This window comes from Taudactylus pleione, unplaced genomic scaffold (assembly GCF_031769625.1).
Source record: "Taudactylus pleione unplaced genomic scaffold, aTauple2 ptg000139l, whole genome shotgun sequence".
Classification (NCBI taxonomy): domain Eukaryota; kingdom Metazoa; phylum Chordata; class Amphibia; order Anura; family Myobatrachidae; genus Taudactylus; species Taudactylus pleione.
In genome coordinates, this window is record NW_028284541.1 from 8,798,019 (window position 1) to 8,816,995 (window position 18,977).

Consider the following 18,977-nt stretch of genomic DNA (forward strand, 5'->3'; position numbering starts at 1 on the left):
AGGGAGCGGAGCACAGGGCAGGCAGCAGCACTGCCCGCGCTAATGCATATTAGTAGCGGTGCGCCTGGCAGAGAGGGAACCGGGCACCACTACTATTATACATTGCAGCGGGCACTATGCAGTGGCGCATACAGATCGCTGATCGCGGCAGCCGGTTCTGCTCACAGGCACCTGCGCTCTGTGCTGCGACACTGGCGCACCGCCCTTTTTCACTTTATTTTAGTAAAAACAATGTTAATAACTAGAGCCCTTAGTATCAAACTGCAATGATAGTTTCATTTTTTATTTTTTTTAATTAGTAGGCATCTACCACAGACCTTTTACCTCCCAAAATTCAATGAAAAATAAAGTGAAGGTAAAACAAACGGTAAATAGTAATAGCTATTTCTAATACTTGAGCATGGTGCTGCGGATATTTGTACTGGACTGGTGTGCTATTTACTGGCTGCTGCATGAGAAGTGCTGGCATTTATCCTCAGGAGACAGCACCCCTAAACCTGATCTTGCTGCAATATATAGGTCTCTTTTGACCAATATCTGAAGGTGCCTCCCGATTATTCAAGGAGACTCTGATGGATTAAGAATACACTTACTGCTTAAACAATTTATTAACAAGGCAATTAAACTGCACTCAATAAAAACAGGTTAAAGCGCTTATTTCAAGCTCTGAAATGCCAAATTCTGTAAACCAGTTCCAAGGAGCTGGACAGATATTGCTGCAGTTGCCGATCCAGAGAAAGTTCCCTTGTAAAGTACAGCTACCGCAGAGGAGGCCACCCAATGCGTTTCACCCAATCACCTTCATCAGGGGTCTAGCCTCCCACCTCTGACCTCACACATTTATAGAGCTTGCTTGCTTAATTAATAACACATGTTGCATTTTACAAATAATTACAGATTATAAGCATTTCATACAACTACAGTAAGTCTGCATACTAATTCTGAATACTCATTTCAAATACAAAATAATATAAGATAAAAACATCATGGGAAAACAATTATCAACATCCAGGGTTGCAAAAAAAACCAAACTTTTCTTTTCCAATCCTGGTTAAAAAGCATTAAAACATGGTCGATCAAGGTTTCAGCAATGTTTCACAGTATTAATGAGGATCCAATTATTCTTTTTTTTTTTTCATTAAAACTTTAATGCACAAAAAACAACAGCCTGGTTTAAATCAAAAATAAAAACAGTGCAAACAAAAAAAAATTATGTAATAAAAAAAAAGTTTATTTTTTTTTTTGGGGGGGGGGAGGGGGGGTCACCTGTCAACAACTATATAAACAGTTCATAATCTAATTTGATAAGTTATATGTTTATTAGTCACTAGACCAGCTTATGAGTTTTTGTGATATTTAAATAAGGGGTCCGCTCATTACAAGAAACTTGCGTTTCCGCATGTGTAACGGGTCCATTAATGATGACTAGGCCTCATATAATAAGAGCATTGTTTTTAAAGCCAATGCAGTGTGTTCACTTTATCACTGGTTGAAAAGGAAAAACCTCTGATAACATATGTATCTGTTTATGTGAGGATTTGTTACCCTCATAGTATACTGTGCTTATGCTGATACTTGCAGTTATGGACTGATGACGCAGCACAAAAGGCATAAATGTCATTATGATGTCCCCAAGGAGTAAGGGTGGATGTGCGCTTATAGCTACAACCATACATTTGCATACAAAGTTATTTCTGAGTGAGCAAATATGACATGGGATGATAGGCAGATGGGCTGCGTTCTCATTACTGCAGGATAGGGACATTGATGCACCAGACTGCAACTGATCCGAAAAAAACAACAAGATATTTAAATAGTCATCAGATTGTGCATATGTCCTGGGTTTTATAGCAGATTAAATAGCCTAGAAATTTGCATCACATTGGAGGTGGCAGAGATCGGTACTGTGCCTGACCGAGGTGTACAGAACACAATGCACACAAATAGATTTAATTGTAAAGCAACATCTTTAAATGAAGTAAGTACATTAAAATACTGGTAACTTGAATGAAAGGCAGCATAACCTCTCCTATGTGGCCGTACATGCTCATAAGCCTTTGACCTGTATTGGATCCAGCGAAGCGTCTCTGGCTTTACAGCTCCCTTATTGCCAGGGTAGGTAACGCTATATCAAGATGGTGTTACCTAGCAGCAGAAAGCGAGGCAGTTTCCGCTGTACCTAGGGCAGGCTATAGGGACACAGTAAAGTGCAAAAATACAGAGACCAGTGATTTGTCTATGGTATCCCTGTTGCTAAATAGAAGGAGGCAAAACAGCCAGAGAAAGGGGCTATCACTGAAGACCCCTTAGTTATGGTGTTTTCATTTGAGCATGAAATACACTTTAGCGCTCCATCTTCAAATCTGTAATAATCAAATGAGCTGCACCCATGGACAGGGATGTATACAATAGAATAATAGGCAGTGCTTACAGTATTTAATGCAAGCGCATTATCCTGCAGTTATCTCTTTTCATTTACATGTCATGATTTTTTGTATAGGTATTTTACTGTTTTATTATATTGAAAAATCTTTCTAATTTTTACTGAGATAACTACTCTTGTAGTCATTTATATTATTGCATATTCATATCTATATTAAAAAAATTAATATTGATTAAATACTGCAAGCACTACCTATTATTCTATTGTATACATTTCTATATCAGATCAGAACACTACCTGGTTTTCTTGTGCAGCAGCTGCAGCATTTACCTAGAACATTGGTTCCTGTATAGGAGGACACTTTTTAGCGCTATATTATATTGCTTGATACTTCCCATGGACAGGGAAGCTGGGAGAGCTGTCAGGCCCTAGTACTACTGGGCATGGGCAAGCACTGGGAGAGCGTGAGCACACCTCATTGTAAATACTGGGCTCTCTTTACATGCTTCAGTGGCCACGTCATCTTGGGGACCAGGCTAAACCTGCCTGGCAGGCCAGGAGTACTTTCTACACACCTGCCTCCCCTCTTGGTGACCAAGCATTAACCTTTGTATGCACTAACGTGAAACAAAATGAGTATTTGAGAAGATACTGTACAGATGCGTTGTGCCACTCAAGCCATGCCCATCTAAATGAGGTCCGTGCTACCAGTGGCTAAGCCACGTTATTCTGTTCACTCTGCCAAAAGCCATTATTAGTATATTGAGCACTACTACGGGCAATTTGACCCTGATTCTTTTGGCAGTGGGGGGCAACCATGCCTGAGAACACTGGCACTATGAATATACCTCATTTTTGAATCAAAAGTATATATATGTTACATTACAGAAATCTCTTGAATACATACCCTTCACAGAAATGTTTGCTGTATATTCATTGAAACAGTGTATATTTTAAATTGTGTTGTTGAAATTGTATTTTATTGATAAGAATAACAACTATAATATGTTTCTTCATTATTAAAGCTAATGTATATATAAATGATAACTCTTATAACTTGCTGTTCTCTAACCTACTCGCCTGTTTATTTAATAAAGGAACTCTATACATACATTAATATTCAAATGTTACACCACGGTTGCATCAAACCTGTCTAATTAGCCTGCAGGTAAGCAGAGGTCACTCAAGGACATTTTCTTCCTCAATAGCTGTAGTGTCTGTCCCACCATGCCCTTCCAGGCGTGCTGTACCCCCTAGGACTACTTTTTGTGTGCATTTTTATTTATTTATGCACATTTTAAGGTTACTGAAAAACAGATGCCTCTCACTGAAACAGAACAATACAAAGAAATACAGTTTATTATGGTAGGTATACAGCAGATAGTTCAATTATGTTTTTATTAAATGTTAAAGCATGTTTAGAAGTGCTCTCTAATATTAGAACATACTAAACCAGTTCATAGTGATTTAAGGGCCTGACTCAGCAGCGGACGCAATGCAGATATTTACACAGATCAAGCGATTATTTGCCATTGCGCATGCGTGCAAGTCAGTGCGACTTGCACACATGTGCAATGGCAAATAATCGCTTGATCTTGATCGTATGCATGCCACACAATTGCTGTGCGATTACGCCTGCACAGAGGATCTATTCGCAAAGTGAGTGACAGGTAGTCAGTGTTTGGGGGAGGTAATTGGGTGTGGCTAGGCAAACGCAGGCGTGTCTGACTGTTTTATCGCTGTTTCATGGGCGTGCATAAATTAGCCATTGCGATTACATTTGGAGCATGAGAGCTGTCTGCGTGTCAGGAGATCTGCAGTGTTTGCGGCTGGTTAGAGTTGACTTAAATGACCGGTGGATGTGCGCCGATGTTACCGATGTTTACGGAGGAGATTGACATTGGACTGATATGAGAAGGGGTAGCAGTTGGCGTCCCTATGCATAGGTAAGCTTTAGAAGTATTAGCATATTTTCGCAGCTGCCTTTCGTGCAAAATCGCAGCTGCAATTGCATTAGTGTCCGCTGCTGAATCAGAGCCTAAGTATACTTTACTTAAAACAGTGCAAAGACCTACACTAAAAATAATGTACTCATGATTTCATTTAGAGTGTGAAAATATGCCATATATCATGGGGGTTGGGCATGAGATCCTGACGGTCAGGATGTCAGCGGTCATAATACTGACAGCAGCATCCTGACAGTCAGAATCCCGACCCAAATAGGTAAGTGTCCTAACCCTAACCCCTAACCCTTTTCCTAACCCTAGCCCACCTTTCCCACACATACAGGTACACCGTTTCATACAGGCTGCCAGCGACTGTGCATTGCTCACGTTCTTGTGCTCTAGTCTATTTATGTACGAGACTTTACACCAGATAGGCTGAAGGGACGCCTGAATGCATGTCCAGCCATCCAGCCTGTTCAATTGGCAATCTATGGTGACGGGCTATTCTCCAATTGGGGTAATAATCCAAAGGAGAGCTGGTGTGTGCTTTTGTGTGCAGAGTGAATCTCAAAGGAAATACCACTTAATTAATTGCAACAATAGTAGCTACAGTATATGGATACAATCTAACCACCATCTGGAATATCCATTACCATTAGCTACATTAGCTCAGATACAGCTGTTTTATACAGGACTTATATTTTTACTTTCCACAATTCACATTCTATAGAGAGCCTGATCAACTCTGTGTTGGCTGTAGTTTCTATTTTTATTGTTTTTTAATGTTGGATATTCATATCCTTACTCCAAGGAATATGTATTCGTATTGCATTGTTGGCTAGGTTTTTATGACAATAGATGCATTTAATTTGTATTTTTTATTTTTCATATTTACATTTTTAGAGTTTTGTCATTCAATATATGTATGATTAATTGCTATTAAAAATATAATTTTATTATTTGTGTTTACTAGTGTCACCACAGAAGTATTAGAGCGCAGTAATTCATGTTTTGTCTTTTCAAGTGAGGTTGACAATCACATCTTATCCTTACTGCTGCATTAATACTTGACCCTTCTGTCTGTCTAGCGCTGGACATCTTTTTGTCTCCACCTTTCCCACAGCCTAACCCTAAACCCTCCCCCCCACAGCCTAACCCTAACCTTCTCCCCATAGTGCCTAACCCAAACCCTCTCCCTAGTGCCTAACCCTAACCCCTAACCTTAAATGTCAGCGGTCAGGATTCTGGCGCCGGGATTCCGACCCATATCATGGTATAATCGCACTGTATAATGGCATCCTTTGATTCTAAAAGCGCAGGCAGCAATTTAATATAAATATAAAGGTGAATACTAGCGCACAGATTTCAAGTTCCTAATCATAATATTGTAGAAGGAGTGTAAAAAACACTCCTGGTAATAACAGGTGGCTGCAGTCTTCAAATGATCCGTATGGCGAAATGGGGAATAAGGTGCTGAAAAATAATAAAGACATGTGCCTGATAGCGTAGGAATTAAAATAAATGAACTTGTGCTCAAAAGGTAAGTATTGTGCGTACCAAAAAAGAAACAATTGAAAGCTTATCTGATGTCCAGGTACCACTCCTACGGTTGTAAGCATGTACAGCAACTTATTCAGAACGTTCCCAGGGATGGAACTGCTGAAAAGACCTTAAAACCGGGCTCAAATCAGGCCCATAGAAAAGTAATATAGTGTAGTATTTTTCATGCAAGCAATATTAACAGTAGACGTACATAAATCTGCGTACCAGACAACGCATACAATAATGCACATAAAGGTATCACTCCTTATTTTTCAGCAGCAATTTAAGATTGTTGAGATAACAAGACTCAAAGCAGCCACTTCGATATCACCCAAACCTGAAATGGATAACTTTCAGCCCTTATGCATGGGAAGATTTTCCTTCTTTGATCCTGCTCTTAGTGATTTAGATGTTACAGAGTGAGCATACACTCACTATCTATGTAGCAAATTAATCCTTTAAAGAATAGTGTGATGCCTTTTCACCAAATTAATTGGTCAACCATGGGTTCACACATATGCTGTAATCTGCTAGTGTGCTCTAATGCTTCTAAGGCAGGGGTGGGCAATAAGCGGCCCTCCAGCAGTTGTTGAACTACACATCCCAGCATGCCTTGCAACAGTTTTAGCATTGCCAAATAGCAAAACTGTGGCAGGGCATGCTGGGATATGTAGTTCTACAACAGCTGGGGGGGCGTGCTAGTTGCCCACCCCTATTCTAAGGTAACATGCAGCCCCCTTGTGGGACCAATGGTCATCTTATTGCCCATGTCTGGTCTTTAACCATTTCCAAACTGCTTACTGCTGTATATTAACAGTGGCCAGGTGATCGATGGAGGAGGGAGTTGTGGAAAATGTTCATCGGATGAGACGGTTAATGTAGAATGATCATGATAATGATGAAAAGGGGTTAAAGGAGAATGATGATTTCGGAAAGCTATTAATGAAGCATGATGATGGAAGCGGGTTAATGGAGAATGATGACGATAAAAGTGATGGAGGATGAGGGAGGGGGTTATGATTGATGAATAATGAGGGCTTTAATGTTGAATAATGGAGATTTAATAATGGACCATCAGAGGTTAATGATGGGTAAATATTCACCTTTAATAAAAAAAAAGCCTCTTAATTGGATAGGAATGCTGTTATCACAATGGTAGTTTATCCAAAACTTACTTACATGTGTGTCCTCTCTTACCCAGCCTCAATACGTCATGCCGGGTGTGAGTGGGCCGCCAGGTCCCGTGCAGCTCTGCTGGCGCCGGATGTCTTTTTTTTGCTGAAAATACGTCTATGGGCTGTATTCAATTAGCCGTGAAAAGTGCCGTTTGGAGAATAGTTTTCGCCAAATTGGACTTTTCGCCTGTTTTCAACTTATCTCCGTATTCAATTCCAGGGGTTTTTGCCTAAGTGGAAAAAAAACAGGCGAAGTTTTCTCTATCTATAGGCAGGCGAATTGGAAGTGCAAAATCTCTATTTTGAGGTGCAAATGTTGGGATTTGGTCCAGAACCCTTTGGACACCCCCTCTAATGACTAATCAGTCTAAAAAACGAGGCTGCAGCAGGTGTATTTTTGAGGTTCTTTAAATCTTCACTTTGGAGACATCAAAATATGCTAGTACCGGTTTTCATGTACCCCAAATTGGACCTCGGTACTTATTTTTCCCAAAAGAAATTGCTTTCTATCATATTTCAGCATTTACGCATATAAGCATATAACAGGCAATTCTGACACTATAAGAACACAGGACGCAGGACGCTCGCAAGCGGGTCGATGTTACCCCAATGCGCATGCGCACGACGGAGGGAGCTCCGCATGCGCATGCGCGAGACCCGGACAGCGACAGCCAAGCTGTCGCTCTGGGTCTCGCACCAAAGGGGGCGTGCTGTCGATGGTGACTGACAGCACGCCCCCTTTGGTGGGCGTGCTGGGGGCGTGGCTGCCAGACAGAGGCGTTCCCATGGGAACGCCTACCGTCTGGGGCCGGCCCCACTGACATCACTAGTGATGTCAGTGGGAGTGATTTTGGCTCTGATAGAGCCAAAATCACTCCAGGGCTTGCGGTCACCGAGACCGTACCGCAGGGTCTCGTCGCAAGCCCGATGGTCGTGATGGTCTTCACCATCGCGACCATCTTTTGGCCGCTCGCATATGCTGTGGGTGGTCACCCACAGCTATGCGAGCGGCCAGGAGGCCGCTCTATTTTTAGGTAGGAGGGCACTGATTCAGAGCGAGCGCTCTGGTCAGAGCGTCCGGCTCTGAATCAGGCCCACAAAACACTTTTATTATGGCTATTAGAACACTTCTATACTGATTTCTACTGTTAGTGCAGCTTTTTCTGGGGTACAGACTGATTTCCTCAAAATCTTAGGGACTTTTTGCCAGTTTCGCTTTCTGCCGATTTCGCCTGTTTGCTTTTTTGCATCTTTTGGAATTGAGGGCCTGATTCAGAGCCGGATGCTATTTGCGAATGGTCGTTCAAAAGGGGCTGGCTATTTAAATTGAGCGTTTGCTCATTGCGGTCTATTGACGCCTCTATGTCTGAGCGAGCGAACGAAACATGCGCTCGCTATTTTGTAAAAACGCCCCCTGGCCGTTCGCATCATACGTCATCTCCGCTATTTATTAGATTAATTGAGTACATCGAAAGGCGTCTGAACTGCTCGCAGTGCTTGTGGTAGGTTTTACTTCCCGCAATCACTGCGAGCAGTTCAGGCTAAAAGACAACCAAGTGACGTGGTCGATGACGCTGCTTTGTTAATTATGCACACCCATTAAACGCCCGTTTTGACCGTTTGGCACGCCTGCATTCGGATCTCCACACCCCGTTTTCAAGCACCTTCCCCTGTTACCACCCACAAACGCCTCATTCTGTCACACAAATTAGCAGGCCCTCGCTGTTTTGCGAGCGCACGATTTCCGACTGCAATGACTGGTTGGCGCATTCGCATTACGACCCATATGCATGTGCAGATGTGCGAACATCGCTCGGAGCGAGCTAGCGGACGCTTACGAGCGGCTCTGAATCAGGCCCTGAATTCGGAGATAAGCAGGAGCGCGCATGGAAAGAGTATCGCCTAAAAACACACGAATGCGGCAAAAACATTGCGGCTTGGCTTTTCGTGGCTAATTGAATATGGGCCTAAATCGCAATGTGAAGTGACACTTGTATATCTGTGTGCGACTGAGACTGAAAACGGAACTTGGCATGGAAAAAAGCTGCGGCCGCTGCACCATAACACTTTGCATGCTGATCGAGAGACTTACAGTAGATGTGGAGACAGGGCCTGATTCAGATATGTACATAATCCTGATGCTTACATACATATCCGATGTTTGTAGGTCTGCACATGCACAGGAACCCGTTTTGAACATGTGTACAATGAGTCCTTTGTGTTAGCACACAATGCCACCAAGCCTCAGCAAGATTGACATGCTGCGGACGTTTCCTGGGGGAGTCAGAGGACGCAGATTTCCTGGCCTCGCAAGCGGCCAGGAGCCAGCCAGGCTATATAAGCTACAGCTTACGCAGCCTGGCCAAAGCAGCAACCATCATGAACGATGCTCGCAATGGTGATCTGACGCTGTGTCTATGGACGCTGCTCTCGGGTCACAGTTGCATGCAGGAGTTGTCTATTGCCTGCAGACACCTCCTGCTGCATTTTAATTTTAGCTGGAGGGTATTACACAGCTGCTTCCTTGAACAGTGTAATATCGTCCACATCTGAATCACTCCCACAGACACATATCATGAAGCTTTATGAATCCACTGACTTTTTCTTATATAGACAACTGGGGCCAAATGTATTAGGGTGAGAGTTTAGAAAATGTGAGAGTTTAGCAGTAAACCCCTGACACTAATACAATGATCGAGTTGTATTTTCAAAACAGGAAACACCTGGATGAGAGTTTAAATCTTGAGACTTTATTACATTGGCTGAGTTTAAAAATGTGACAGTTTTCTCTCACATTTCCTAAACTCACCCTATTACATTTGGCCCCTGGAGAGAGATTGATGCTTCAGACTCCTCTTCAGGGCCGAAACTAGGATTTTCCCCCTGTAGTGCCCCTTATGCAGTGCCCCCAGTAGTGCCCAATATATAGTGCCGCCTGTAGTGCCCCCTGTACAGTGCCGAACCAGCGCTGCAGAGTAGCAAAGAATCACTGGGGAAATGGTGGCAGACATTTTCCCGGTGACCTGCGTATGCGCAGAAAAGATGTTCCCGGGAAAAAGTAGATTTTGGCATGAATCCAGAATCTACTGCGCTCAGTGCGCTGACAGAGAGGAGGGGGCCCAAACGGAGGCTGCACATGAGTCCCCTCTTCTCTTAACACACCGCTGCAAACAAAGCAGAGTTTCTTCCTTATTAGGGTATCCGTCACATTGCCGCATATCACGGGCAAAAAGAACTGATTTTTCAGGTGTACTTAACAAAAACTCTTGCTGAGACAGTAACTCTGTTAGAAGCCTGTTGCAGCTAAGAGGTTTGCAGTAAAGTGAGAGAGCTATCCAGATCACTTTACTGCTGGCTCGGACGTTGCGTGTACTGTGCATGCACAAAACAAATTTGCGATATCCAGGAGGGATGTCTTATGGGAAGATCTCTGTGATCGAAGCTTTGTAAATTGGCCCAGACCACAGTCCCCATTGAGAATAACAGGGACTGCAGTCTGCAGAGACATCTCTGATATGTCCTTCGTTAGGATTTTCTTGAATTGCAGAAATATACTGTACTTTAGTCGTGCAAAAACTGTAGTTTCCATATAATTTCCACCTTAATAGACCCATTAACCTAGGCACACTCTATACAATTATTGGGCCGATTTGCTAACAATTGGGTGATCGGCCTGATTTATTGTATAGTGTGTATGAACAATGGTTTGGGCATTTTGATGATAATATGGTTAAAAAATGTCCACAAATGCATCAGTAGGCCAAGACAGAAAAGCTCAGCCTCAATTTCCCGATATCAACCAGTATGTGTGCATTCTCAATAATCTGCCCATATTCCTTACATTTTCCTTGACTACGTCATCCTCCTTGTGGGCGGACTTATGCAAAATCAGTGTGGTGTGGCCGAAATTCAGTAACTTCTATTAAAAAAATCACATAATGTGTATCACAGATATTGTGGCTTTCGATTTGTCGAAAAATCGCCCCACTTGTCAGCCCGTTAAAAAAAAAATCGGACAGTGTGTACCTATCTTTACTGTACAACTTAATTTAAATATAAACTCGATTGCCCCCATTTCGAGCCATTTCCCATGACCACCTGGAGCATATTATATTAGTACAGTAACTGCCAACCAAGCAGTGAATTGCTCTAAACTGATTCAGTACTGTACTACACAAACTAACAAAGAGAAGAATAAACCAGGAATGTGAGAGCCCCTTTTAGAGGTTTGGGGCTCCCGGTAGTAGCTCGGTTTGCTGTCCCTTAGCACCAGCTCGGTCCATATGTAAATATAAATGTGGCCCTTTTTCATGTGGGGGATGCAGCAGGCAAAAAGTCACTGCTTATTCCTCTGCAGCCAGGGTCAAATGAACAGCACTGATGTTTCCTGATATCCATAATATCTTTATCTGAGCTTCTGCCTCAGTCTTTATTTTCATAATGCACTGTATTCCCCACCACAGAAACAGAGAGCTGAACTTTTCACCTTAGCAAGACACAATAGAGACAATATCTACTGACAGCCAGCGCAGTTGCAGCTATTTCTATAGGTCAAAATAATCCATTTCAAATGATGTGTAAAATAACATACTGTACGCCTCCAGGGAATGTACCTGAGCATAAAGGTTCTCTCTTTCTCCAAAGATTAAACCTCGTGGTATACTGTAGTCCTAGGGAGTAAAACAAGCTACTAGTTTACATATAATAAATATCATGATGAGTGTAATGTAATATTATAAATCACTGTCATTTGTACTAAATTGTAACTATTCAGTCTGTTTAACTAGCTTCTAAACACCCCATTACTTAACATCTGTTATTTTGGCTATTCCATACCTTCCAATTGTCATGGTTTTACAGGACAGTCATGATTTTGCCTGGAATGAGGTTGGGGTTTGGAGGATCGGGGCAGAGTTTGAGGCGATGGGAGACAGGATCTATTTTGTGCTGATTAGGCATGTGTAAATGTTTGGGGGTATGCTAATTAATGGGGCAATTTACCATTCAAGTCAGGCAGGGACATCACACCCGATAGGAGGCTGTCCCAGCGATGACTTTGTCCCATTAGAAACTCTGTTGCTGCTTGCTTGTAGTATGCTTGTAGTATGCTTGTAGTATGCTTGTAGTAGCAGCGAGGGTGGTGTTTTTTTATGCACATGCTCGGCCTTTGGGCTGCCCATGTGCGCTGTCCAGGCAACCGGGGAGAGATTTGAAGATTCCTTTCCATTTAAACTGTAGCCTATAGACTACAGTGTCTAACGTATTAGCTATCGGGGCTTAGTTAATAGGTAATCAAATAAAATTGTCATGTCAATGCAAATTAGAGATCTCGAAGGTCCACATAGACAGCGTCTTAATACTTAGATAAACCTGCTCGGCAGCAACATGTCCCTGAAACTTTTATTAAAATATTGTCATTGCTAGTATAACAAATCCACAGAAAAGCAATATATGATGGGTGACATTTATGGAAACTGTTCTGCAGGTAACTTTGTCCATAGCTACCAATAAGATTCTGTCATTTTTGTAGTGCAATTTACAACATAAAAGCAAAGTTTAGATTGGCTATTATGGGCAACATCCATTTTTTTGGCTTAGTTTTCCTACATGTGCCTCAGTGTTTTGAAATTACTGTAACACAAGAGGAGTTCTATTACTGTATGCAACATTAACAGTCAGTGTGCATTCAAGTTTTAATTTATCTAGAAAATTGTAAACTTGCTTTGTCACATTTTCCCATTTTAGGCTCCATATTTTTGGCCTTCAAACTGCTGGGAACCAGAAAACACAGACTATGGTAAGTATTACCCTGAAACATAAATGTTGGGCATGTTGTAGGCTTATCTTACTTACTGTATGTTTGCGTATATTTACATATTCTACAGATTGTCCTCATACACTGTGCATCCTTGTGACAAGCTTACTAAAAAAAAAATGTTACCTCTTACTCAAACCTCTAAAATCTGAACGTAGCAACAAAAGTACATTACTAGTGTCAGTGACGTGGAATGAGGTCAATGACTGGGGAGGTACACATGGAAATGGGTCTGAGTGCTAGGAGCCTGTCTCACCCCCTAGTCACTGTAATTCTCCCCTCACTACGCTAAGCTTCAGGGTCCATTGATTCTCCTACCTGCATCACTGTGTCTTCTCTTGCTGCTGCTGACTGAACTCCGATCTCTAAAAAATGCAGTGCAGTGCCTGGTCACAGGCCACATCCCAGGTGTCCATCTGCTCAAGACATGTCCCCAATACTCAGAGGCATACCTCTATTAGCTCTATTTCTGTGCAGCTCACTGCCCGTGGTGTGGCCCCGCCACCAGCTCTGCAAGCAGTGTCTGATTATACAGTAGCGAGGCTGAGCTGTTGCTGCCTCATCTCCCATCTCCCTGCAGTCCCAAAGCTGGTGAGTGTAAACTACAAAAATTATTACAATAAACAGAGAAGATGACTGCACGTCCCTGACAAGTGTACACTGACCACTGGGGCTTGTAGTACTTGTACAGTACATCTGTGTGCGACTAAGTTGCAAATCTACATAAAAAGGCTTCTGAGACTAGCTTTTCCTCCCGCTACGCTCCATTATGCTTAATCTGCGACTTTGAACCAGTGCTTAAAGTGGTCCTAGAGAAGTGGTGGAACTCACCGCCCCCTTGGTGCTTTTTCAGGTGGAAGCCAAAAAAAAGGGCGTGGGCTCAAGTTAAAAGGGCGTTGTCACACAATAGTATTTCCAATTCAAATTATGCCACACAGTAGCACAATCTTGATTCACATTACACCACATAGTAGTGTCCCTTATTCATGTATGACACACAGAAGTGCCCCTTTTTACACAATGCCCACATTTGTGCCCCTTATACACAATACCCACAGTAGTAGTGCCTCTTATACAATGCCCACAGCAGTAGTGCCCCTTACACATAATGTCCACTATAGTGGTGCCCCTTATGCAATGCCCACTGTAGTGGTGCCCCTTATGCAGTGTCCCCAGTAGTGGTAGTGCCACTTATGCAGTGCCCACAGTGATAGTGCCACTTATGCAGAGTCCACAGTAGTGGAGGTGCCCCTTATGCACTACCACTACTGTGGTAGTGAGCCCACTCCCTTGGCTAAGAAGCAAACCCACACATGAATGGTCTCAGGATGCTTTACTGTTGGCATGACATAGGACTGATGGTAGTGCTCACCTTTCCTTCTCCAGACAAGCGTTTTTCCAGATGCCCCAAACAATCTGAAAGGGGATTCATCAGAGAAAATAACTTTACCCCAGTCCGCAGAGGGGGTCATTCAGACCCGCTCGTGAGCGTCAGGACGCTCGCAAGCGGGTCGATGTTCCCCACTGCGCATGACGGAGGGAGCTCCGTCGTGCGCATGCGCGAGACCCGGGGAGCGATGGGCTTTCCATCGCTCCGTGTCTCGCATCAAAGGGGGCGTGCTGTCGATGTTGATTGACAGCACGCCCCCTTTGGTGGGCATGCCGGGGGCGTGCCTGCCAGACGGAGGCGTTCCCATGGGAATGCCTACCGTCTGAAGCCGCCCCACTGACATCACTAGTGATGTCAGTGGGAGTGATTTTGGCTCTGATAGAGCCAAAATCACTCCAGGGCTTGTGGCAGGGAGACCCTATCGCAGGGTCTCCGTCGCAAGCCCAATGGTCGTGATGGTCAAGACCATCGCGACCATCTTTTTGGCTGCTCGCATATGCTGTGGGTGGTCACCCACAGCTATACGAGCGGCCAGGAGGCCGCTCCATTTTCATGAAGGAGGGCCCTGATTCAGAGCGAGCGCTCTGGTCAGAGCGTTCAGCTCTGAATCAGGCCCAGAGTCCAATCCTTGTACCTTTTGCAGAATATCAGTCTGTCCCTGATATTTTTCCTGGATAGAAGTGGCTTCTTTGCTGCCCATCTTGACACCAGGCCATCCTCCAAAAGTCTTCATCCTGTGTCATGCCAACAGTAAAGAATCCTGAGACCATTCATGTGTGGGTTGCTTCTCGGCCAAGGGTGTGGGCATACTCATAATTTTGCCTAAGAATACAGCCATGAATAAAGAATGGTACCAAAACATCCTCCAAGAGCAACTTCTCCCAACCATCCAAGAACAGTTTGGTGACGAACAATGCCTTTTCCTAACTAAGAGGCTCGGGGAACAAAACATTGAAATTTGGGGACCATGGCCAGGAAACTCCCCAGACCTTAATCCCATTGAGAACTTGTGCTCAATCCTCAAGAGGCAGGTGGACAAACAAAAACCCACAAATTCTGACAAACTCCAAGCATTGATCAGGCAAGAATGGGCGGCCATCAGTCAGTATGTGGCCCAGAAGTTGATTGACAGCATGCCAGGGCGAATTGCAGAGGTCTTGAAAAAGAAGATTCAACACTGCAAATATTGACTGTTTGCATAAACTTAATGTACAGTAATTGTCAATAAAAGCCTTTGACACTTATGAAATACTTGTAATGTTACTTCAGTATACCATAGTAACATCTGACAAAAAGGTCTAAAAACACTGAAGCAGCAAACTTTGTGAAAACCAATACTTGTCATTCTCAAAACTTTTGACCATGGCTGTACATGTGTTTTGCTAATTCCTTTGCAACAAAAGTCGCAACCTAGAGTCTCTGCCACACTGCGAGCGGCTTTGTAATCAGCTACAATGTGACTAAGAGGCAGTATTTAGTGAAATCTTTGCTGTGCTACCTATGAAATGATTTTGGGACCATATTTGTTTTTGCCCCCGTAATCAGTAAAGTAGGATTTGCCTTAAAATGAATAAGTATATTTTGCAGCCACTTATGTTCTGAATGGCCAGATAGCTTTCACTTGCGGTTGGAGAATCATCCTCCAATACAATGAATAGTAAATGTGGCATTTGAAGGTGGAAACTGCTGGCAATGCTTGTTTGAAACTGCCAGTAAAACAAGATTCTTAGTAAATTTACCCCTCAGACTTTATACACTAAGGGGTATATTTTCTAAAGTGAGGTTTTATAGAGTTGAGATGTTGCCCTTAGCATCCAATCAGGTTCTACTTATCATTTATCTAGCACCTTCTAGAAGATAATAGCTAGAATCCGATTGGTTGCTATGGACAACATCTCCACTTCTCAAAACGTGCACTTTAGTAAATATACCCCTAAGCATCTGTTTCCACTATCTATTCTTCTCCAAGGTACTGAGGCCCTCATTCAGAGGCGATCGGGGGATGCAAGCGGTCGCTCAGAAACTGGGCGGCCGCTTGCATCCTGACCGGCCGCCTCTGTTTCGGTCGTTAGGCTGTGGGTTTACACCCACAGCTCTAACGACCGCTAGGGTGATGGCCGCGATGGTCATAGACCATCACGACCATCGGAGCTTACGACGAGACCCTAGGGTAGGGTCTCACTTGTCGTAAGCCCCGGAGAGCTTCTGGCTCTGTCAGAGCCAGAAGCTCTCCACTGACATCACTAGTGATGTCAGTGGGGCCTCCCCCAAACGGCAGGCGTTCCCATGGGAACGCCTCCGTTTGGGCTGCCCCCCCCCCCATACCCGCCTTCCAAACGGGGCGAGCTGTCAATCAACATCGACAGCTCGCCCCCTTTGGAAAGAGACCTGCTACAACCGGCGCTGTTGGTCGTAGCGGGTCTCACGTATGCGCACGAAGGAGCCGGCTCCCTCGTGTGCATGCGCACTGGACAAACATGGAGGCGGCCGTGCGGTCGTAGACCGTACGGCCGCCTCTGAATGAAGCCCTGAGTTCAGGGACAGATCTATAGTCATGTCTTCAGTGATGTTTTCATTGGTTCTTCCATGATGGAGAAATCATGAAATGGCACTTTATCTGATCTAAAGGTCATCAGTATTAGTAACCTAGTGAACATTTTTTTACATTGTTTAATGAATTTGCATCCATGTTACATAGCCGTTGCAGGCATGGGGAGGTCATCTGGCAATGCTGGCATTTCTCAGAAGTGTTATCATGCATGAGAACATTTCCGTTCTGGGCTTGGCTCCCAAGTACTGCTCAGCTTTCTAGGCATTCTTTTCATAAAATGCTCTCATTACCACCACTATTGTACAGGGTCACTAGTAGCAATGGTAGATAATGAGATAACCTTTGAATAATGGAGCCCTCATTGGACAGGGAAATATACATTGGCTTTGAATTAGCATTCACTAATCAATTTGGACTGGAAGAATTTGTATACAAAATCTGTATTTTGTACAAGGACTGATTGAAAAGTAATGAGACTGCCTCTGGTTTTCTGTCCCATAGGTAGACGTGGCAACGCTATGCTGGTTATTATGAAGCTCATACATCGATGTGGTTGGACTGCCATAGTCTTCTTTGTTTGGTCACAGCGAGTGGAATATCTTTGTACGTTTTGCCATGGTGGATGAGGAAGATGTGTCTGTGAGATGACATCAGAGATGTGTGATTGATTTTTGTGTTAAACTTGGAAAAAGTGAAAATGAAACTCATGAAATGTTACGGCAAGCATACGGTGGAGAAACAATTAGCCGTGCTGCAGTATTGCGGTGGTGGAAGCATTTCAAAGAGGGTAATACCCGAGTGACTTAAGAAGCGTGTTCTGGGAGGCCTTCCATTGTTGTTTCAACATTGCCAAAGCTGCAGAGATGTTGCAAAATGACAGAAGGTAACTTTACACAAACTTTCAACTTCACTTGGCGTCTCACTCAAACGGGTTCAGCATATTGTGCAAAGAAACTGAAAATGCATCGTGTATGCCAGGTGGGTACCCAGAAATCTCACAGAAGAGCAGAAGCAACGACGGGTTGAATCATGCAAGAACACAGTTGGAATGTCGGAGAGGATACCCGATTTCCTGACATCGATTGCGACGTGTGACACCGTGGATTTATCATTATGATCCGGAATCCAGACATTTCCACTTTTTCCAAGTTTAACACAAAATTCAATCACACATCTCTGACGTAATCTCACAAACACATCTTCCTCATCTGCCATGACAAAATGTACAAAGATCTTCCACTCGTTGGGACCAAACAAAGAAGACTACGGCAGTCCAACCGCAGGTTCAGACACATCGATGTATGAGCTTCACAATAACCAGCATAGTGTTGCCACGTCTACCTACGGGACAGAAAAACAGGCAGTCTTATTACTTTTCAATCAGCCCTCGTTTTTTATATTCTGCAGATTTCTGTATGTATATGACTTTTAACTGCTTAACTGACCAAAGGGCAAATGCATATTGTAAAAAAAAAAAAAATAGAGGCAGCAATTCAGACCAAACGAGTAACACAAAGAAACACATAGGAAATAAAAATAAAATACACATTGATTTATTGCCACCCGTAGGAAAAAATAGAAAAAAATAAAGCACACAGGAAAATAAAATACACATTGGTTAATTCTCCCCACCCTCCCTGAAAACTGAGTGACCTCACCTGTCTGTCACAGACAGCTGCAGGAAGAGTTCCATAGTGACACAGTTGGAGCAGTCATCCGGTACCTCCCTCAGCCATGGCCACTGCACACATCAGCAGCCTCAGTGGCTCAGTAACTGGCTATAGTGCTGCATCTGCACTGTGCACGGGTGGGACGGCGTGCAGCTGCATGACCTATGATGTCACCACACTGCCTTGCCATGCCTGAGCCACGTCTGAGCCACACAGAGAGCCCAGAGCTGCCCAGGTCAGAAATTTGCATTGTGGCAGGCTCATCCATGATGGCTGCAATGTAGTCGCGGACTGCTTAGGATGCGTGGGTATAGCGGCCCGCCAGATTGGCCCCAGTGGCTGCCTCAGCCGCAGTGCACCTCTTGGGACCACTCCATATGGAATGGCCCCTGAGCTGGCCATGGTTACCGCACAATTTGAAATTGCATGTAGTTCTATGTAATTTTTATGGGTGTTTCGGGGTGGTAACTGGGGTGTGGCTACCAGATGCAAGTGTGTCAGCAAC

General features: G+C 43.7%; 1 protein-coding gene across 2 annotated transcripts in view; it reads left to right on the forward strand.

Annotated features, from left to right (window-relative positions):
* Positions 1–18,977, forward strand: part of LOC148522809 (regulator of G protein signaling 6) — a 467,525-nt gene that overhangs the window by 373,193 nt on the left and 75,355 nt on the right. For both annotated transcript variants that reach the window (XM_088473778.1, XM_088473779.1), the window contains exon 6: positions 12,792–12,843. In XM_088473778.1, the coding sequence (XP_088329904.1) occupies positions 12,792–12,843 (52 nt within the window). The remainder of the gene's footprint in view (positions 1–12,791; positions 12,844–18,977) is intronic.